This window comes from Littorina saxatilis, linkage group LG4, assembly GCF_037325665.1.
Source record: "Littorina saxatilis isolate snail1 linkage group LG4, US_GU_Lsax_2.0, whole genome shotgun sequence".
Lineage (NCBI taxonomy): Eukaryota > Metazoa > Mollusca > Gastropoda > Littorinimorpha > Littorinidae > Littorina > Littorina saxatilis.
In genome coordinates this window covers 34,522,327-34,545,188 of record NC_090248.1, presented here as the reverse complement: position 1 = coordinate 34,545,188, position 22,862 = coordinate 34,522,327, and the positions used below count along the sequence as shown (strand labels likewise).

The 22,862-nt window shown below is 44.5% G+C and overlaps 1 protein-coding gene across 1 annotated transcript in view; it reads right to left on the bottom strand.

Annotated features, from left to right (window-relative positions):
* The window catches only part of LOC138965574 (voltage-dependent calcium channel subunit alpha-2/delta-3-like), a 315,504-nt gene that overhangs the window by 212,470 nt on the left and 80,172 nt on the right, over positions 1–22,862 (bottom strand). Inside the window, exon 2 of the mRNA XM_070337759.1 lies at positions 1,260–1,341. Within this exon, the coding sequence (XP_070193860.1) occupies positions 1,260–1,341 (82 nt within the window). The remainder of the gene's footprint in view (positions 1–1,259; positions 1,342–22,862) is intronic.

Here is a 22,862-nt window from a genome sequence, read left to right as displayed (position 1 = left end):
GGAGGTCGTGGGTTCGAACCCCGGCCGGGTCATACCTAAGACTTTAAAATTGGCAATCTAGTGGCTGCTCCGCCTGGCGTCTGGCATTATGGGGTTAGTGCTAGGACTGGTTGGTCCGGTGTCAGAATAATGTGACTGGGTGAGACATGAAGCCTGTGCTGCGACTTCTGTCTTGTGTGTGGCGCACGTTATATGTCAAAGCAGCACCGCCCTGATATGGCCCTTCGTGGTCGGCTGGGCGTTAAGCAAACAAACAAACAAACTAGGTGAAAGCCTATGAAGATCCGAGACAGTGAGCAGATCTGGACAAGTGTATACCCGGGATAATGCAATCGCTCCATTTGGACATATACACAATGGTCTTATCCCAGATGAAAGTCTATGAAGATCCGAGACAGTGAGCAGATCTGGACAAGTGTACACACGGGATAATGCAATCGCTCCATTTGGACATGTACACACTGGACTTATCCTAGGTGAAAGCCTATGAAGATCCGAGACAGTGAGCAGATCTGGACAAGTGTACACACGGGATAATGCAATCGCTCCATTTGGACATGTACACACTGGACTTATCCTATGAAGATCCGAGACAGTGAGCAGATCTGGAAAGGTTTTTACACGGGATAATATATTTTGTTTGTTTGTTTGCTTAACGCCCAGCCGACCACGAAGGGCCATATCAGGGCGGTGCTGCTTTGACATTTAACGTGCGCCACACACAAGACAGAAGTCGCAGCACAGGCTTCGTGTCTCACCCAGTCACATTATTCTGACACCGGACCAACCAGTCCTAGCACTAACCCCATAATGCCAGACGCCAGGCGGAGCAGCCACTAGATTGCCAATTTTAAAGTCTTAGGTATGACCCGGCCGGGGTGCGAACCCAAGACCTCCCGATCACGGGGCGGACGCCTTACCACTAGGCCAACCGTGCCGGTCCGGGATAATATATGCCATATCTCCATTTGGACCCATAAATAATGGTCTTATCCCAGATGAAAACCTATGCAGATCTGAGACAGTGCCGTGATCAGAACTGTTTTCACGGGAAATACTGTGCCTTTAAAAACACCACAAACTCAACACAAAACTATCAAAGACTAATGGCCAAGTCTGGCCGATCAGCCTAGCATCAGTTTCTGCCTCCTGAAAGAGAAGACAGAGGGGGGGAAAAAGTCTTATAGAGTCTCCGTCACGTATGCTGGCCATTAGTTGTGAGCAAACAACCGACACCAACGGTCACGAAAGTCACTGACCTCTTCCATGATGCCTGCTCCGGTCAAGGTCGTGGCTAATCCCAGGAGACTGTTCTGCAGCTTGTACGCCGTTTCGTTCGCTCTGTAACAGACAAAGAGTGAAGCACATGAGATGCGTGTTGTGTGAACGAATAAACATAGAGAAACAGAGAGGGGGGAAAGCGTATTATTCTGGCCTACCTGTCCTTTTGATATGTCCAGAGTAGAACTGAAAACGTAAAGCAAAGGCTGCACACACACAGACACACACAGACACAGACACACACACGCACGCACACACACACACACACACACACACACACAGACACACACACACACACACACAGACACACACACACACACACAGGCAGAGAGGGGGAGGAGAGAGAGAGAGAGAGAGAGAGAGAGAGAGAGAGAGAGAGAGAGAGAGAGAGAGAGAGAGAGAGAGAGAGAGAGAGAAACAGAGAGAGAGTGAGAGAGATAGAGAAAGAGAGAATACGTACAACTGAGTATCAACTTTTCCACACAAAACAACCATCACAAATGCCTCACACGAAGGCATTGTATTATCGATTTTCACAACATGTAAACGAACAAATCACAAAAATAAAGTGGAGTGAGGAACATCCTATTATATCTACCTTTCCATATTCACGACTCTTAACTATTATTCTCTCCATCATGATTAACAAGGACATTTAACAGTGAGTTTAATACACAACACTCCAACTTGTATTGCCCTCATCATGATTAACAATCCAATTGATCACAAGTTGTATGACATAATAGCAAGTAAAAGCTTCAACGAAGAACGCAGGAAGCAAATCAATCGTACAACGCATAGAAATAGAAAGAGGAAATACAGCAGTATTCCAGAGTGTGATCATCCAAGTATCAAGTTTCAAGCCTTACGTTACGGATTTACGAATCAATAGCTAGGTAAAAGATGTCCCGAGCACATATATATACATACAGGGTTTCATTTACTAGTGCGCCCTGCGCCATTAGCGCATTAAATCTGAAAATGTCCCATCACAATTCCCTTCAGTGCGTCAAAGGGCGCATTGAGATTACGCACCACTGCGCCACAAAATGTACACTTTACATCGGATTACACACACACACACACACACACACACACACACACACACACGCACACACACACACACAAACAAACACACACACACACACACACACACACACACACACATTCACAGATATAGCGGCTAATTCTCAGATGGCACCATATTGCACCATTTTGCATCTTTGGTCAAAACGCGTACAGGCCTCTCTGGCGCTTCTTGCCTTCGACTATGTCCCATCGGAATTTGGTTGAGGGGAACAAATGTCCCATTGCCTTTTTCTCCCAGGCTAAACCCTGTACATAATATATATAATATGCACATTGCGCTGGGTAAGGGGATGGGGGTGAGCTCTCCCTCTCCCTCTCTCCCTCTCCCTCTCTCTCTCTCTCTCTCTCTCTCTCTCCCTCTCTCCCTCTCTGTCTCTCTGTCTCTCCCTCTCCCTCTCTCTCTTACTCTGTCTCTCCCTCTCCCTCTCTCCCTCTCCCTCTCTCCCTCTCTCTCTCTCCCTCTCCCTCTCCCTCTCTCTCTCTCTCTCTCTCCCTCTCTCTCTCTCTCTCTCTCTCTCCCTTTCGGTAAGGAGACAGAAAAGACGACCAGATGTCAACAACAGATGATGCCAACAAGCAGACAGCTGAAAGTAGACCCACAAATGGTTCAGGTTATGGAGGTACCCCCACCCGTGTAGAGACGGACACTCTTATTCCCGACCAAACGGATACACTTCTGTCTGTGATTGCAGGAATACAAGAGCGACTAGACAACGTCGGCATGACCATGGAAACAACATCATGACATGCGAAGAGCGGAAAAAAGTATGCAAGAATATGCCGAAACATTTCGCAACGACATTAGCAAGATCTAGATCAGCACTGTCCATGACGTGTACGGGAACGTGTACGGGTAACGTCATCAAATCTAGTTTTTACGTCACGCGTTTGCCAAGATCTGCAGTCTTGGTGGGAGCAAAACAACGTATGCATTTGGAACATTGGAAAAAAAAGTGAATCACGGGTGACGCAATATCTACACGTACACGTACAGCTCTTTGCTACACGTTCGACCATCTAGAACACTGTATTGAAAAACAAACATTCGACAAGAGACTTGTCAAAAAGTAACATGTTTGCAAGACCACAGGCTACTGTGGGACTTTTCCTAATGTGCTCAGGCTTGTTGACATTCCACGCGATCTGGAAACCAAGTCGCGAAAGTCCCCACCTTGTGGGTTATCGATGTGCATGGTTTATTTGTCTCATGATTTCGGAATTGTCTCCTTTCTCCCTCACTCTCCCCTTCGCGAGAGCGAATACAACTTCAGACTCAGACTCTCTCTCTTTCTCTCTCTCTCGAGCTTTCACGTTCCATGGAACGGGCAGAGTCCACTGAGAAAGCTCCGGTAATCCCTTCACTGGTTGTTCTGTTTCCCAAAGAGGTTTGCATAATTAAAAAACAAAATCCACGTGTGTGAGTGCGTGTGTGAGTGGAAAAAAAACCTTTGACGTTTTTATACTCCTTAATCTCCTTACTCGAGTATTTTTACGCGATTTTTGGCATTACGAAATGTTACACAAATGAGTTCACGTCATGGGACACTGGATTCTGAACCAGGTTTTATAAGAGAGAGAGCATTATTTTCAGTCAATATTATTTCGCCAACAAAAAGCAGAAGAAGTGAACGCAAGAGCGCGTCCTGGTAATTCATATCAGCATGCAAACCAGCGGGAATTCTCGTAATCACAGCAATGGCGTTGTCAAAATTAATTAACTACAACATCATCTCTCTCTCTCTCTCTCTCTCTCTCTCTCTCTCTCTCTCTCTCTCTCTCTCTCTCTCTCTCTCTCTCTCTCTCTCTCTCTCTCTCTCTCTCTCTCTCTCTCTTTCTCTCTCGTTCGCGAGCTTTCAAGGTTCATTGAACGCATTTGAAGCTCGGGATATCACCGCTCTGGTTTTTGTGTTTCCTGAAGGCTTTGGTGATGCATCCATCTGCACGCAACTTGAACCATCATTGTCCAAAAATGCATATAATTCTATCGATCGTCCTTTATATTTAAAGAGTCTGGCCTTCCGCCGAGTAATACCATTCATTACATATTTATGTCAAATAGTTGCATGTCTTTACGTACACTGCTAGATGGGTTCTTCTTTACTGTTGGGGAATCAGAGGTAAAAAAAAATTTTTAAAAAAAGTAGAACAGCTTAAAGCTATCCAAACTTGGTGTTTCATGCTCCACATACAACCTTTCAAACAAAAGTTACTTGATATGATTACTTGATGTGATTGAAAAAAAGACCAATGAAGAAGGATGCTCCCTCGCCTTACAAAAACAAAACAAGTCGCGTAAGGCGAAAATACAATATTTAGTCAAGTAGCTGTCGAACTCACAGAATGAAACTGAACGCAACGCAACGCAGCAAGACCGTATACTCGTAGCATCGTCACTCCACCGCCCGTGGCAAAGGCAGTGCACGTGGAATTGACAAGAAGAGCGGGGTATTCGTTGCGCTGAGAAGGATAGCACGCTTTTCTGTACCTCTCTTCGTTTTAACTTTCTGAGCGTGTTTTTAATCCAAACATATCATATCTATATATTTTTGGAATCAGGAACCGACAAGGAATAAGATGAAAGTGTTTTTAAATTGATTTCGAAAAAAAAAATTTGATAATAATTTTTATATATTTAATTTTCAGAGCTTGTTTTTAATCCGAATATAACATATTTATATGTTTTTGGAATCAGCAAATGATGGAGAATAAGATAAACGTAAATTTGGATCGTTTTATACATTTTTATTTTTTTTTACAATTTTCCGATTTTTAATGACCAAAGTGATTAATTAATTTTTAAGCCACCAAGCTGAAATGCAATACCGAACCCCGGGCTTCGTCGAAGAGTACTTGAGCAAAATTTCAACCAATTTGGTTGAAAAATGAGGGCGTGACAGTGCCGCCTCAACTTTCACGAAATGCCGGATATGACGTCATCAAAGACATTTATCAAAAAAATGAAAAAAACGTTCGGGGATTTCATACCCAGGAACTCTCATGTCAAATTTCATAAAGATCGGTCCAGTAGTTTAGTCTGAATCGCTCTACACACACACACACACACAGACACACACACACACGCACACACACACGCACATACACCACGACCCTCGTTTCGATTCCCCCTCGATGTTAAAATATTTAGTCAAAACTTGACTAAATATAAAAAAGAAAAAAAAGAAACAAAGGCAAAACAACTCAGGGTTGAAGCAGCCTACATGCAACTGAGGTCAAAAAAATAAATAAAATAAAAAATAAATAAAGGTCAAACAAAAGCTATTTGGACATCCACCGCAAAGCAGCGCGGTGCCGAACACGACGAGTGTTTGGAGCAATACGCATGTTTAGGTGTGCCACAACATTCTACTGTGTGCAATACTTACTCGGACATTCCCACAGACCACCAATCTTTCCATTCTTCTTGTAAAATGACTCTCAGCTCATGCTGGCATTTTAACTACGGCCAGCTTTTCATTTCATTTACGTAACAAACCTGATCTTTCATGTTTACATATTGTTAGAGTGCCCGGTAGGCATGTAACCCCCTTTTGCTTCGATTTCTTTTTGAGTTGGTTGGGTAAGGGGATGGGGGTGAGCTCTCTCTCTCTCTCTCCCTTAAATCGGGCGACGGGGGGCGAACAATGACAAAGAATGTAACAAAGCAAAAAGGCAAGATGAGGGAAATGCTTTACAGGGAGAGATTATTACTAATTTGGCCTCATTCGTTTGATGCCAGTAATATCTTTCTGACAACATCACGAAAGGTGCCTAAGAAAACAAGCACTTAAGAACAGAAGTAAGATCCAAAAAAATTTTGTTTAATAATTATTTTTTTTTTTAAAAAGGAACATTAAACAAAACAAAACATAAGGTTCACGTCTGATTTCAAAGGACTCCATGCACACAGACACACATACACACACACACGGGCGGGAAATATGGTCACTGGTCATGTGCCGGCAGAAGCAGCAGCAAGACGGCAAAAGCATCGGGTAAGAAAAAGTTAAAATCGCAACGCAGACGTCGACAAACACGCCGACGTAAGGAAAACGAAAGAGTCGGAAGATTCTGGGCGATTTTCAAGCGATTCCTCGTGACAGCGGCCGAGAGGTATAGCAAAACAAGCATGCTTGGGTTTCAAGTCTGCAAACAGTCGGTCACCCCTAAAATCGGTTCAAAATCGCGTAAACCGTCCCTTTTCAGAAGTCGCGTCAAAATCGGTCCCAATTCACCCATTTCAGCAGCGTTCCCGTAAGATGACACGGGAGCAATTTTACGGCGTCCAGCAGTGGATGCACAGGGCCATGTATCGATCGTGTACACGGCCTGTCACAACTCATAACCTGCATCGCCCGGCGCCCTTGTTCTTCGCCGCCCGCCCATGCATGTCTGGATGACAGGAGGCCACGCTTCAGTGACTGGCTCTTGGGGGGGTACAATATTGCACACGCAAAGGCCAGGAAAAGATCGTGTTTTTTTCCTTTCGTCTCTCTCTCTCTCTCTCTCTCTCTCTCTCTCTCTCTCTCTCTCTCTCTGTCTCTCTCTGTCTCTCTCTCTCTCTCTCTCTCTCCCTCTCTCTCTGTTTGTCTGTCTGTCTGTGTATGTCTGTCTCTCACGGTCTGTCTATCTCTGTCTGTCTGTCTGTCTCTCTCTGTCTCTCTCTCTCTCTCTCTCTCTCTCTCTCTCTCTCTCTCTCTCTCTCTCTCTCTCTCTCTCTTTGACAAAAACGCCTTAGCGAGTGCACATTTCAAACAAGACTTCAGTCATTTGAGGAATAAAGGGAAGTAAGCGATTTAAGTGCATATATACGTACGTCCCTTTGTTTCTCAGATCCTAAAAAAGCGCGCTGCCTCGTTTGTTTCAGATTACAATTTGAGCCAGCTTGAAAGCACAGAACACAGTGTCTATAAACGTCGGTTTAACATAAAACACAAGGCCAACAGACAATGTGGTTCCCCTGCAAGGTAAAACAATCCAATACAACGAACACAGTTGAATATCTCGGAGGCCTTCATAAGAAGAAGGAGGTAAGGGAGTAGGAGTCAGAATACGAGCAACATCAGAACATGCGTAGGAGGAAATGAAGACTGCAGGGTTGTTCTCAGACCTCGGTTTTCGGCCACTGACGCATACTTTTTTGATGTGACGCATTGGTCTGACCCTGCCCGGTTGACCGTCTAATAGTTTTGACATGTGTATGTGGTCTTCTGGACATCACGTTTCCTACCAAGCGGACAAAACCAGGACATTGGGACCCTATACATATGTTCAATTCAGGTCTAACTGATTTTTACTCCCTCTGAGGCTGAGATCAATCTTGAGACTATCTTCACGATATAGACACGTCCAGGCCTCTACATGGAATATCCGACAATGCACAAGAAGCAGACAGGCTGTTGATTTAGGAAATTTTATTTTTTGCATTTGTCGAGGTAAACAAATATAACATATCCCGTGTGAAACCCTGGACATATAGGTGGTGGTGTGGGCTAACCCAATCGCTTCCAGGGAAAGGAACGTAAGAGGACGAAGACGAGACACGGTATAGGAGCAGCAGCAGCAGGAAACAAATGAGGAAGAGATTTAAGGAATGAATGTATAATTGTTGTTACGCAAGAATGGATATGTTAGGCTGACACCTAGTCTTACAATCTGTTCCTGCTAAAACTACAACATGGAACTGGAGACAACAACAAAAATAAGCAACTGCAAACAAATATGAACAAAGGTTGTAGAATCCAATACTATTACTAATAAGTACTGCCTCACCTGTATACAAATGTATAACGAGAGGAAAAGAAAGGGAGGAACAGACGCAAAATGAGCAAAACGAAGACAAACAGGAAACAGGGAAGACAGAGGAGGCGGGGGAGTAGGAAGAGGAGGAGGAGAGTAGAGGAGAGGAGGAAAAGCGTGGAATCAACTGGAACAGGACCAGGAAAAACAGGACAGACGAATATATGTCACTGGGCCTTTTTCTTTATTTGGTGTTTAACGTCGTTTTCAACCAGGAAGGTTATATCGCGACGGGGAAAGGGGGGAGATGGGATAGAGCCACTTGTTAATTGTTTCTTGTTCACAAAAGCACTAATCAAAAATTGCTCCAGGGGCTTGCAACGTAGTACAATATATGACCTTACTGTGAGAATGCAAGTTTCCAGTACAAAGGACTTAACATTTCTTACATACTGCTTGACTAAAATCTTTACGAACATTGACTATATTCTATACAAGAAACACTTAACAAGGGTAAAAGGAGAAACAGAATCCGTTAGTCGCCTCTTACGACATGCTGGGGAGCATCGGGTAAATTCTTCCCCCTAACCAGCGGGGGGCGTCACTGGGCCCTCTACAAACTGAAATGACGAGCTTCGCCACATTCACAGGGAGTGCACTCTTCTGATCTGATTATCCCCCCGATCTAATTTGCTTCTGTCACTCCGCCACTCAAGCATGGGGGGGGGGGGGGGGGGTCATCCTCTGGTGACAACTGGTCAATCATCTCGCTCAGCTATGTCCTTGACCTACATCGTATCATTCTGTCAGTCATCATGGGTCCTCCGAAGACGTAGTACGTCCAGCTATATGGAGGAGTGATTGAAAACGGCCGTACATGCGATCTTACAATCTGGAAGACCGAGTAACCCTACGCGGCCCAAGCGTGGGTAAAACAAGATGAGGATTTAGGAAGTCAGTGCGAGAATGAACAAGAACGAAGCGACGCACAGTTCTTAAGACATGATCCACAAAATGGGAATGGCACATTGTTTAAATGCTTAAAGGCATAGAAAGCTGATGAATATACACGCTAATTGCTTTACCCAGAGCTGGAGACAGACTAAATTAAGTTCCCTGCAAAATATTGTGGTCTAGCAGCCCTTAAATGTTGAGATATTTGAATTTTTATTTTGATCTAGATGGTCCTATTTATAGATTTGGCAACACATGTAACGTTGATGCAAGGGAGCTAACACCGCGGCTTTGTTGACATCCTCACTTTTTCAGAGGCTAGAACAAGCTGTAATGCATGTATTATGATCCGCGCATGGTGACATATCGTCATTATATGGTCTTATGGTGCGTTTGACATCGATTGTGGGCAAACTACACTTTGTAAACACGGGAGTGCGTTAGTATGCCTTTAAGCAAACTGAGAACCATCAATGGAGCAGTAAAAACCGTATTAGCTCACAACGCTGTAAACGCTGCCAGCAGTAATAGAGACACGTGCAGGAATTTATCTAATCGTTCCAAATTATTTGCTCGAGCAAATTAAGAATCATGAATGAATCGCCCTTTTTCTACTCTCTAAAGTGTAAACAAAACACAAACAAGGTTCCCAAGGGAAATCGTGGACTCAAGAGGCTTCGGATTATCGACTCGATTTTTGGCAAAGTGGAAGCTACTTCCCACCTCGAGTTTCTTTTATAGGCTGTAAGCTCCCAGGAGTATTTTTCTCTTTTGAAAGGCCGTCACATTTGCTACAGTCAGGTGAACGCTTGGATCAGACTCAATGAAGCGATGGTGGAATTACTTCTGAGTCATTTATCCCGTTTTACTTAGATGGGTTCGTACCAAAGAGGAACATTCCCAGAGAGTGAAGCTCAGAAATTGCCTCGTTATTCAGATGGCGGGTGTGGACGTGGTTGGGGGCTGTTTGATTAACAGTCGACGGAAATCAGTACTGTGAGTTGTCTGGTATGTGCGTGTGCGTACATATACACATACGCAGAATGGAGAGATATAGTGGGGAGGGGGGGGGGCAAAGAAAGTACGTGAGAAAGAGAGAGAGAGAGAGAGAGAGAGAGAGAGAGAGAGAGAGAGAGAGAGAGAGAGAGAGCCAAGGTGGTCATTCCAAGACCGTCAATCACAATCCCTCTCTTTACACAGACGTAAAACCAATGAATGCAGATATGCAGGTCAGCCAAAATGTATTTGTGGCACATACACTGACACGCTCTCTCTCTCTCTCTCTCTCTCTCTCTCTCTCTCTCTCTCTCTCTCTCTCTCTCTCTCTCTCTCTCTCTCTTTATCTCTCTCTGAGATCTTTCACAAGCCCAATCGAAGACCAGTCAACGAGGACAGATATCTCTCAAAGGTCACCCAAACACCATTATTTCGCCACTTTGTACAGACACACTAAGGTCAACCGAAATTCCATTATTTGTTCACTTTGTATACATACACACAGCGAGGACCTTATTAAGGTCAACCGAAATAAAATTGCACGCGCAGCTTGGACCTCAAACAAGCGAATTAGGTCAAGCCAGCACTATCGCATTATGGCCACAAAAGGTCCAGTCATCCCAGTCAGGCGGCAGACTTAATGTCTTCCCGTCTAGGACAGCTTTCTGCGATTTCCTCTATCCCTTCCGACTCTATGTGTGTGTGGGGGGGGAGGGAGGGAGGGGGGAGGGGGGTTGAGGGATGGGGGTGTACAAGGGGGTCCAGGGGGAGACAGAAAATCGGTTGCTTCCACTGACCCGCACTCGCAAAACGGTCGTGAATTAGATTCTGACCTTATAGCCCAGACCTCTCTGTCCGTCTGTCTCTGTTTCCCTCCCTCCCATTTCTCACCAAACCCACCAACCTCTCTCTCTCTCTCTCTCTCTCTCTCTCTCTCTCTCTCTCTCTCTCTCTCTCTCTCTCTACCTCCCTCTCCCCCTACCCATCTCTCTCTCTCCTCCTTTTAAAAAGTTCTTCTTTGCTTCACATCACTGTCTCCAATTCTCTCTTTTTCCCTCTCCCACCCTCTCTCTTTGCACTTGTCTACAAGTTTTTTTCACGGTTTTCCTGACGCAAAACAATCTCTCTGTCTCAGTCTCTCTGTCTCAACCTCTAACTCTCTCTCTCTCTCTCTCTCTCTCTCTCTTTTTTTTCTCATCCCCCTCTCTCTCTCATTCACTCCCTCCCTCCCTCCCTCCCTCCCTCTCTCTCTCTCTCGCCTCTCTCTCTCTCATTCACTCCCTCCCTCCGTCCCTCTCTCTCTCTCTCTCTCTCTCTCTCTCTCTCTCGCTATCTCTCTCTCTCTCTCTCTCTCTCATTCACTCACTCCCTTCCCCCTCACTGTCTCTCTCTCCCCCCTCCCCCCTTCCCTCCCGAGGATTGTGAGGAGAGTGAATGGACAGACAGTTTATTGCCGCCGGGGTTTGCACTACTGCTGGTGCTGAAATGAAATGCCCTGACGGCAGTTTGGAGCCGCCGATGGCTGCCGCTGGTGGCGCCACGCATCCTTCAGGGTGATGGATGCCGATCTCAACGCTTTATGGCGTCATGTGTGTGACCTTGCTCTTATATTATGGCTGCACTATATATGACTTTGACAGTGACTGCTTTCAGCGTGCATATTACATCATTGTGCATAAATATACAGCCCTTAGAGTAGTGGAAGGGTGGATGGTGGTGGAAGAGTTGAAGGGAGGAGGGATGTTTATTGTGCCGTAGTCCGTGTGAAAAGTCGTGCACAGTATGCCCGTGTTTAGCTCCGGAACTATCATGGCTGAAGTGTCGTGCGTCAGTTCTATACTAAAATTAAAGTCCCCAAACCGCAGTAAAATCAAAGATAATATACACTACACTAGCATAGAATGTCTTTGGTGATATACTCTGTGCTGTTTGAGGATGGAAGTCGCTTGTTCATTTCAATGATTGTTATTCTCTCAGGTGCCATTACTCTATTACACGTGTTGTGTGCACTCACAGCGCTTACTTCTTTTTGTTTATCAGATCACTGTGTTGACTTTCTGTCTGATAATTTTAAACTCGCCGCCGTGGCACCGTCATCGGAGTGAGCAAATAGATGTCAGTTGCTCAAAGCCGACAGATTCAAGGATTGTCAGCCATACTGTCCAAGCATTTAGTGCAGATGTGTCCGGTTCGTTTTACCCGAGTAAAGGCATGGCACCCTGAACACGTTATAGTCACAAAGACCAATAACAAATTATGTCTTCTCAAGTAGTAGTAAAATTGATATTAAAAGTCCTACGTCTTTTTGCCATTGAGGACTTGAGTGTTTGTCCCCTCGTCACACAACTCAACACTCCAATCAAGAAGGTTGCTCTAATGTTTGTGGTGTTTTTGTTAGTATGATTTTTTTGTATTAATTTGTTTTATCTCAACCATTCTGTGACATTATTGTAAAAACGTTTTTACTGCTAAATTTTCTGTGCTTAGCATCTAATTTAACAAGAAGGGCAAAGCCCATACGACTCACATGCTTGACCTTGACCTTTACATGACCTTGACCTTCAGGATCAAGGTCAAATAACTAAACCTAGCAATGACATCATACACTAAGAACTGCTTTACACATTTTTCCTACCAAAATACATGTGACCTTGACCCAAGGTCAAGGTCATCCAAGGTCATGCAACACAAAGCTGTTAATTCAAGACATAGGAAGTACAATGGTGCTTATTGGCTCTTTCTACCATGAGATATGGTCACTTTTAGTGGTTCACTACCTTATTTTGGTCACATTTCATAAGGGTCAAAGTGACCTTGACCTTGATCATATGTGACCACATGTGTCTCATGATGAAAGCATAACATGTGCCCCACATACTGTTTAAGTTTAAAACAGTTATCTTCCATAGTTCAGGGTCAAGGTCACTTCAAAATATGTATACAATCCAACTTTGAAGAGCTCCTGTGACCTTGACCTTGAAGCAAGGTAAACCAAACTGGTATCAAAAGATGGGGCTTACTTTGCCCTATATATCATATATAGGTGAGGTATTCAATCTCAAAAACTTCAGAGAAAATGGGAAAAATGGGAAAAATAGCTGTTTTTTAGACAACATTTATGGCCCCTGCGACCTTGACCTTGAAGCAAGGTCAAGATGCTATGTATGTTTTTTGGGGCCTTGTCATCATACACCATCTTGCCAAATTTGGTACTGATAGACTGAATAGTGTCCAAGAAATATCCAACGTTAAAGTTTTCCGGACGGCCGGACGTCCGGCCGGCCGGACGGACGGACGGACGGACGACTCGGGTGAGTACATAGACTCACTTTTGCTTCGCATGTGAGTCAAAAACAATATGTGCTCTTCTGGTCATCTGACAGCATTTTTTTCTTGTCAAACTGACTCAAATGCCATACTGTAAAATCTTAACATGAACTGAGGTCTAATCGGTCCCGAATAGCCAAATAGGTTGAAGGAACATGGAAGATCAACAACTGAAACACTTTTCTGGCAAACGTGATGTAAATAGTGGAGCAACGCTTGCACTTGTCTGACCATACTAGAAGCCATACCATATTGTCGAAAATAACAGAGAAAATCGGCAGTGACAAAAATAAGACCCCCCGCGGGTTAGGGGGAAGAATTTACCCGATGCTCCCCAGCATGTCGTAAGAGGCGACTAACGGATTCTGTTTCTCCTTTTACCCTTGTTAAATGTTTCTTGTATAGAATATAGTCAATTTTTGTAAAGATTTTAGTCAAGCAGTATGTAAGAAATGTTAAGTCCTTTGTACTGGAAACTTGCATTCTCCCAGTAAGGTAATATATTGTACTACGTTGCAAGCCCCTGGAGCAAATTTTTGATTAGTGCTTTTGTGAACAAGAAACAATTGACAAGTGGCTCTATCCCCTCTCCCCCCTTTCCCCGTCGCGATATAACCTTCGTGGTTGAAAACGACGAAATGAAGAAATAAAGAAATATTTATTTATTTAAATATTTATTTCTTTACCAAATAAAGAAAGATAAAGAAAGAACAAAAATAAGTTTCAAGGTTGAGTACACATCTGAAAGACGTTCGGGAAATCCACAGTATTTGCCCATGTTGCCACTCCTGCAAAAAGTATTGACTGCACCACTTACATCCTTGGTTCCTACACTATGGCGCCAAATAATATTGACCCATGGAGTATGACATCGGACGCTCTGCAGAGTACCACATCAACATATATCCCCCGGGCCTAAGCTAACACCTGCAAACTCCTCTGGCAGGGTGGCCGATTATGAATTAAACTGTCCTCATGTGATCGATTCCCGAACCCATCCGCTCCTCTTCATTTTAACCTTATTCTTCCTCTCTCCTCCTCCTCCTCCCTCTTTTCCTCCCTTTCCACTTTTTTTCGCTCTTCCTCCTCTCCCATTCTTCTTATTCTCTCTGTCTCTCTCTCTCTCTCTCTCTCTCTCTCTCTCTCTCTCTCTCTCTCTCTCTCTCTGTCTCTCTGGACAAGGACAGATTGTAAGAAAAGGTGTAGCCTTAAATAAAGTTCAATTCAATTTAATTCAATTCTCTCTCTCTCTCGATCTCTCTCGATCTCTCGATCTCTCGATCTCTCTCGCTCTCTCTCTCTCTCACTCTCTCTCTCTCGATCTCTCTCTCGATCTCTCTCTTTCTCTCTCTCTCTCTCTCTCTCTCTCTCTCTCTCTCTCTCTCTCTCTCTCACCTTTTCCTTCTTCCTCCACTCTCATTCGCCTCCATTTTTCCTCTTTTTCACCTTCCTCATCTCACCCCCCCTCCCCTCTTCATTCACCTCCATCCTATCTTATTCCTCTTACTCCCCCTCCCTCTACCTCCATCCTATCTTATTCCTCTTACTCCCCCTCCCTCTACCTCCATCCTATCTTATTCCTCTTACTCCCCTTCCCTCTACCTCCATCCTATCTTATTCCTCTTACTCCCCTTCCCTCTACCTCCATCATATCTTATTCCTCTTACTCCCCCTCCCTCTACCTCCATCCTATCTTATTCCTCTTTCTTCCTCTCCTCCTCCCGGCCCCTCTTCTTCGCCATAACACGAAAGTCAACGCCCTAGCAAAATCGCTCTGCCCGACGACACATTTCTCTTTGGTTAATGGTATTCTTCGCCAGCATATATAGATCTTTGTTCTCACCTCCCCCCTACGGAATATAATTCACTTTCTGAATTCCCTGAGGAGTTTATGAGACGCGTGTATGGCAGGAAGTGTAAATGGGCACCGTTAGAGGCAGGCGATGATCTCAAGACGACTTTGTCGCTTGGGTCAACGCTCGCTTGATAATCTCTGTCTTCGCACTGACTCCTATGCGCATCGATATTCTGCAAGCTTGTAATCCCTGGATGTGACCGGCGACAGAAAAACTGAAGATACAGTGACCAGCGCATGTTGAAGTCAAATCTACAGAAGACAATGCCAGGATTAAGTGTCCCAATCAGTCATTCCCTCAGCCATTCACTCACTCACTCATTCAATAAATCAATCAATCAATTTATCAATTTATCAATCAATCAATCAATCAATCAATCAATCAATCAAACGCCCGCTTGCTAATCTGGCTCGCTCACACTCCCACGCTCATCGATGTCCTGTGAGCTTGAAATCCCTCCGTTTTCCAGCCACAGGAGCAGTGATGGTAACTGCAGAAATTATGCTGGCAGAAGTCAAAACCAGAAAAACAATTTAAATCATGAAGAAGCACTCCTATCAATCATTAAGTCAGTTCAAGCAATCAGCCAGCAAGTCAATCCATCCATCCATCAGTGAAATAACCTCTTTGTGTATTCCTATTCACTCTACGTCTTTTACCTTCGCGGGCTGAATGTAATTCCGTTGTTCACTCGAGTTTTTTTATGAGTGGATGTTATAAGCTGTATGTATATTGTCGTATACATCAAACCGTCGCGTCCGCCTCTCTCATGCAAATGCTCACTCGAAACTCGCCTCTAATTCCTTCGCTTTCACGCGAGCGATATCTACAGCAATAATGGCTTGGTGAGCAGTCAAATAAAACTGTCCACTTACGGGTTCCAGTACAGCCTTGTAACACGCATGACACGTTGGTAACAGCAATAACAGGTTTAAACGCGACTCCGAAGCAGCTTTTTTCAGATTACTTCTACTGTTCTTTATCCTATTCACCGCAGCCTTCTTTTGAGTCGGTACCTACTGAGTAGGTAATTAGCTAACTAATTAGTTTACAAACTAAATAGCTTGTTTATCGACCTCACCTAACTTCCTTTTTTACAAATCCTTCAGCACTGTGATTCTATCAAATTAAACTCTCAGCATCGAGGTAACGTTACTGTCGATACTTGAGACTGGGTATTACGTCAGACAAAACTTTCCATGAAGCCATACTGCAAATAACATCTCACAAAAAAAGTCTGCGAAGACATTCAAATACATGCTCAGAAAAGGTCCTCAAGAATTCCCAAAGTTTGTCCATCTAAATTCACGGCAGCAACCGGGTGGTTTTTTTTTTCTCAGCCACCATTGAGACATCTGTCACAGATGCCACGTGAAAACTTAACACAAACTTTCGTATTTTCACTTTCAGCCCCCAGTCAGACTAAAGGTCTAGGAGATGCCAGTCAAAAAGACATCATTTTACCACAGGCGCAACATTTTGATGCATTCTAATATTTCAATGTCTTATTTTATTTTGTTTTTAATCCGAAAAACAAATTGCTTCTCCTCTTTTTTTGATGTGGGTGGGGGCTTTCTTGTTTTTGAACTGTGCTCCTGGTAACTGGGTCGTTGATTGGTTGGTTCTTTAGATCGTTCGTGGGTCTGTTTGGGTGGCTTGTGACAAGCTCCATTATCAAAAGCTTTGTTTTCTTCAGCTCCAGCTGCCTGGTGACGTTGATGAACGACGTTTGCATTAAATCACCAAACACCACAGACGTAGCCTGTACACTCCTACGCCGACACGGGCACAGCGCACAAACACTCACACAGCAGAGAGACAAAGACAAAGTGAGAGAAATGATTGATGATGGGCATGATGATGGGGATGATGATGGTGGATGGTGATGATGATGGGGATGTTGATGATGCTGCTGCTGCTGCTGCTGCTGCTGCTGCTGATGATGATGATGATGATGATGATGATGATGATGATGATGATGATGATGATGATGATGATGGCAATTACGATGAAACTGATGAAGTTGACGACGATGACATTGAAACTTTATTTTATTTGGACCATGTTCAAAGTCTTAACTTTCGAAAGACAGAGAGACAGAGACACATGCACAGAGAGAGGGAGACACATAGACACGTAGGCAGACTCACAGAGGCAAAACCTGAAGAAGAAAAACAGACACAGACACAGACACAGACACACACAGACACAGACACACACACACACACACACACCACACACACAACCTTCTTCTCTACAAGAAACTTCACAAGGAGAGAGAGCGGGGCCAGAGAGGGCCAGACAAAGTCATCCATCTTATGGAACAGCGACAAATGAGGAAGCGACTCGTTGGGGATTTCGAGTCGACACAGAGCAGCATGAGCGGAGGCTGGAAACAAGATACAGTCTTTCCCAACAGGCGTACAGGGATTACGGTGATTAACCGCTAGACCAATGGCTGTGTGCTGATTACAAAACACTGCGTGGTGGCTGATTTCGTAATAAGTTTAAAACCTTGAATTATATGGGAATCTATCAGTGGGACGACTGCTAAGACCTGCTGACTGACTGCTGGCTTCTTTACAAGCTAGTGTTTAGAACCCCTGCTAAACAATGGTGATTGGCGGGGAATTAAACATTTTTGCAATACAATTGCACAAGTCCAGAAATGGCTTTTTACAGAACGTGTAACGTCGTCAAATGTAATTTTTACACCCCCGGTATAGGGGTGTGTATAGGATTCAGTCGATGTGTTTGTTTGTTTGTTTGTTTGTTTGTTTGTTTGTGTTCGCATATAGATCTCAAGAAGTGAACGGACCGATCGTCACCAAACTTGGTGAACAGGTTATATACATTCCTGAGACGGTCCTTACAAAAATTGGGACCAGTCAAACACACGGTTAGGGGGTTATTGGTGGATTAAAATTATACAAGGACTTATAGAGGCACATATTAATGGTCAAAGGGAAATAACCATTCTCACTGCCACCAACTGAGAAGGTTATTTCCCTTTGACGGGGGTGTTTTTCCTACCTCGGAGGAATTTCTTGTTATGGCATACGTTTGCAAAGTTCACGACGCGTACGTGAAATGGATTCTTGAGCACAACTGTGCTTATTTCTAAATCTTCTCCGTCTATGCGATTTTAGCCAAGTAAGCTATCATGAAAAGACGTAGGGTAACCAATATCGGAATTGTATGTGCTGTCTCCAGGAACTTAAAGTCGAGTGTGGGTGGATGTATGCACACTGAAGATAGAAGGCGTTGCAAAGTGAATCGTGCAATATTCCAAGCATCACTTATAAAACTATGGCAGTTTCTGGAAATTATGTGTTGCATATACACAAAACAAAGCAGTGAGATATGTATGTTGTGTGTGTATGCGTGCGTGCGTGTGTGGGTATGTGTGTGTGTGTGTGCGTGTGTGTGTGTGTGTGTGAGTATGTGTGTGTGCGTATGTGGGTGTGTGGGTGTGTGTGTGGGTGTATGTGTGTGTGGGTGTATGTGTGTGTGCGTGTGTGTGTGTGTGTATGTGAGAGTAAGTGTGTGTGTGGGTATGTGCGTTACAGACTACACACACTGCTTCTAGACCTCTGCATTAATTTACAGAAGAAGTAGCGCAAAAGCTCCATCAAAAGAGTGTACAACCAGAGAGAGAGAGAACGCCGCTGATAGCCCTGGGCCCCCAATGTCCCATCACAATTTGTTTGATGAGGTCAAATGACCGAAGGTCTTTGCCTCTCATGTTAAACCCTGGTAAGGTACCAGTGATCGCGACCACCGAAAATGTCTACTATTCTACTGGTTTGCATTGAAAATAACGAAGACGAAATCGTCAAAAGGTCAGCTAGTCGTATCGGTTGTGATTGTTTTAACAGCTTTTCCCTGCATCTGAATAAACTTATCACAACAATATTGCGACTTACTAGTGTGACCACTTGGTGTGACCAAATGATCGATTTTTTTAATCAGTCAACTTGTTGCCTTTGTTTAGCTGATAACAGTTCACAACACAACTACCGCGATCCGACACTGGTTATTGAATCGATAACTTAAGTAAGGATGGACACAGCAACTTCTGAAAATACCACTCTTTGCGCATACACCGAACCTCTTCGCAACAGCAAACGTCTCATTTTCAAAAGATAAAATCCTCTTTCGGCCCAAAACTCTGTGAGAAACGGACAGGTCTGACACAAATTTCTATCACTGCTTGAGAGATGGAAGCCCAGGGCCTGCATCATGGACAAACGGATAGTCGCCCTTCCACCCAAGCCCCGCTTGTGTCTCCGCGGGATTTATTGAGTTTGAAGGACGCGTGAAGACCAGTGTTAGCCGCCGGGGGATAATTTGCTGGTAATGTCTTAATTCTAAAGCTCTGCAAGCCATCAACCTTGGGCCCCGCTGGCTTTGGCTGTCTCTACAATCGATACCCCTGCTCGATTTGACTGTCTTTGCTTCGCAGTTTCTCTCTCTGTTTGTTTCGATCTTTTCTTACACTTATCTGTGTCTTTCTGCTGACCTCAACATTTCAGTAGGTCCCCCGTTAAACAATATTCATTGCTCCAAGTTTACCCCTTTTCTTTCTCTCCGTCTCTCCCTGTCTCTCTCTGTGTCTCTATCTCTCTCTCTCTGTCTCTCTCTCTCTCTCTCTCTCTCTCTCTCTCTCTCTCTCTCTCTCTCTCTCTCTCCCTTGCTCTCAGACCCACAATCATTTTACGTCTCTATATTGACCTCAGCCCCCTCTCCCGAAGCTCTCTAGTCAAACAAAATTCATCGCCTGTCTCGGGTTCTCAGCTGGACTTGATCGATGAGGCGATCTGGAGAGTTAACGCTGTTTTTGTCTTACAATTCACGACATCGTCAGAACGCAGCAAACCACAAAGAGACAGAGAGAGGAAGAGAGGGGGGAGAGAGAGAGGGGGGACAGATAGAGGTAGAGAGAGAGAGAGAGAGAGAGAGAGAGAGAGAGGGAGGCAAACAGACAGACAGACAGACAGACAGACAGACAGACATTGAAGTCATGAGAGACAGACAGGCAGACAGACAAACATTGAAGTCACAGAGACGGACAGACGGACGGACGGACGGACGGACGGACGGACGGACGGACAGACGGACGGACGGAAGGACGGACGGACATACAGACAGCCAGAGGAAAAGAGAGAGAGAGAGAGAGAGAGAGAGAGAGAGAGAGATAGAGCAATTGTGATAGATATATTGAGAGATGAGGGCATCGGGGGGGGGGGGTGGTAAAGAAAATGTGCGTTCGGAGAAAGAGAGAGAAAGAGAGAGAGAGAGAGAGAGAGAGAGAGAGAGAGAAAGAGAGAGAGAGAGAGAGAGAGAGAGAGAGAGAGAGAGAAAAAAAGAGAGAGAGAGAGAGAGGGAGAGACCTTTTCTTTTCTCATTTCCAGTATCTGCTTCCTACACAATCATACTTTCATGCAATAAAGCCGTTTCTTAATCAAGAGGTATACCGGTCGAGTTGCAGGTCAATTAACTACAACGACCCGAGGTCAATTGCTTTAAAAGGACACCGGAACTTCTCTTTAACGGAACTGATCCATCGTCCCCGCAGAACAAAACTAGCAAGTCCTGATTAAGAAGCGAAATAAGTATCGTAGAGGATGTTGAGGTCTGAGATGGTGAGCCGAATCGCTTTCCTGAGATGGGATGTGCCTTTAACAACACGAGTCTTGAGCATGACAGCAGGGATGAAAGCTGTTCGATAATGTTCGACATTATGGGCAGAATACACTTGCGCAGAGTCAGCGGCACAGACGACGCACTGCATATTATTTATTCTGCGTTGGGGATTATGGCGAGAACTTGGCCTGGTTTGCTTTCACGCAACGTGTAGCGGGCTGGTATAATCTGCAGTGCGTCGTCTGTCCTGCTGAAGTTACATAGGTGAGCGGAGCCCCAATTACGACAATCGACCTGGAGACTAGTTGTAGCTCTGACCTTTCACAAGTGTTGCTCTATGATTTTGACAACCTGACAAGTTTGAGAATCAGGAAAGGTGCACAAGAAAGTTACCAACCGGTCGGGAGCCAGACGCGGTGTTGGATTGGTTGAAATTGAGATTTGTTGTGATTTCAACGAATCAGACCCCGCGGTTTGTTTTCTCCCGTTTGGGTTTCACCCACTTTCGCTTCGTGCACCCCAGCCCAGGAATCATTGTTTTAAACCAGGAATTCATGATTTCTGGATGGGAACGTTCGTCCGTATGACAGTTCCAAACACGTTTCCGCATCCACACAGCATTCCCTCGTTTGCAAAGTGTTCACGCTTTTTACAGATTCAGCATCTCAGTTGCCCCCGGTGAGTTTCGGACAACATTTCTTACATGCTCCTCCAGGGGCGGATCCATGAGGGGGGGGGGGGGGGTTTCCGGGATTTCCGGACCCCCCCCCCCCCCCCCCAGCCTAAAAAAAAAATGTTAAATTAAAAAAAAAGAAGAAATCGATACATTTGAAAATAAAGAAAAACTGATGGCTCAGATTGCACCAGATTGCTGTATTTTCCTTGATTTTTATCCATTTTTGATCATTCCCCCAGTATGTCACAGTTTTAATTTCCCACATCTCCTTCTAACCCACAGCAGACACATTTTCAGATTAACTTCTTTCGCTTTTATCCAGTATTTTCTGGTGTGAAGACGAGTCGCATTTTAAGTCCTGTGTATGCTGCTTCAACTCAAGTATTGTGCTTCAAATAGTCTCATTTTAAGCTATGATAATTATGTCCTGCTTTGTTTCGGTAAGCTGTTCCCGACTTTAGACTGATTGGAAGGGGTTGGGGGAGGTGCTGTACAGTTGAAGCCTTCGAGAAAATCAAGATTTATTAAGGAGGGAGTCGTAAAATAGAAGCTAAATTTTCTGACGTTAAAAAAAAAAAATTCTAAAAAAGCAAAGCCATTACAGTCTTAAATCGTACAGTCTTGAGAAAGGGGTTCCGCTAAATAAATTATACTACTTTTGTCTCACTTATGCCCGCCCCGGGGTGACAGCTGCCCGAGTGCTCAGCACCAGCAAAACCATTACCAGCTTTTTACATGCTCCGTGTCTATCAGCTGTCTGGGCACTTGGCTTCTTATCTGCCTTGCGTAATGCGACCAGACGACTGCCCGTTGGCTTATGTCGCACACACAAAAAGTACAGGGTGTCTTGAAGCGAAAGACAATTCTCCCGTACAATTTCCATACCTATCCCATTGTCTTGTCGTATCTTACCCGCACTAGCTCAGCTCTGTCCCCATGTCTATTGTTACACGGCAGCGAAGCCCCTCTTTACAAATCGGAGAAAATGCAGGTAACAACGAACAAAATTGAGGAAGTCTTAATTGAATTAGAGAGAACTTCACGGACGGTATAAACAGAAACTCTGAAAAGGGGGCGCAGTCTTAAATCGGGCGGTGTGGCCTGTGGGGTTCCACTGAAGGAATCCGGTTCTTTTCAGCATGCTGTTTTTTTGAGGTGACTACGGACAAGTCGCGGAGGTCTGGTTCTGTCGCGCTTTTGTAATACCCCAGCCCCCAACCCCTCCCTTCTGCCCTACATATTTTTTAATCTAGTCTTGCAGCTTCCAGTTCATCATTTTCCTCCGTGGTTTCAAGCTGAGC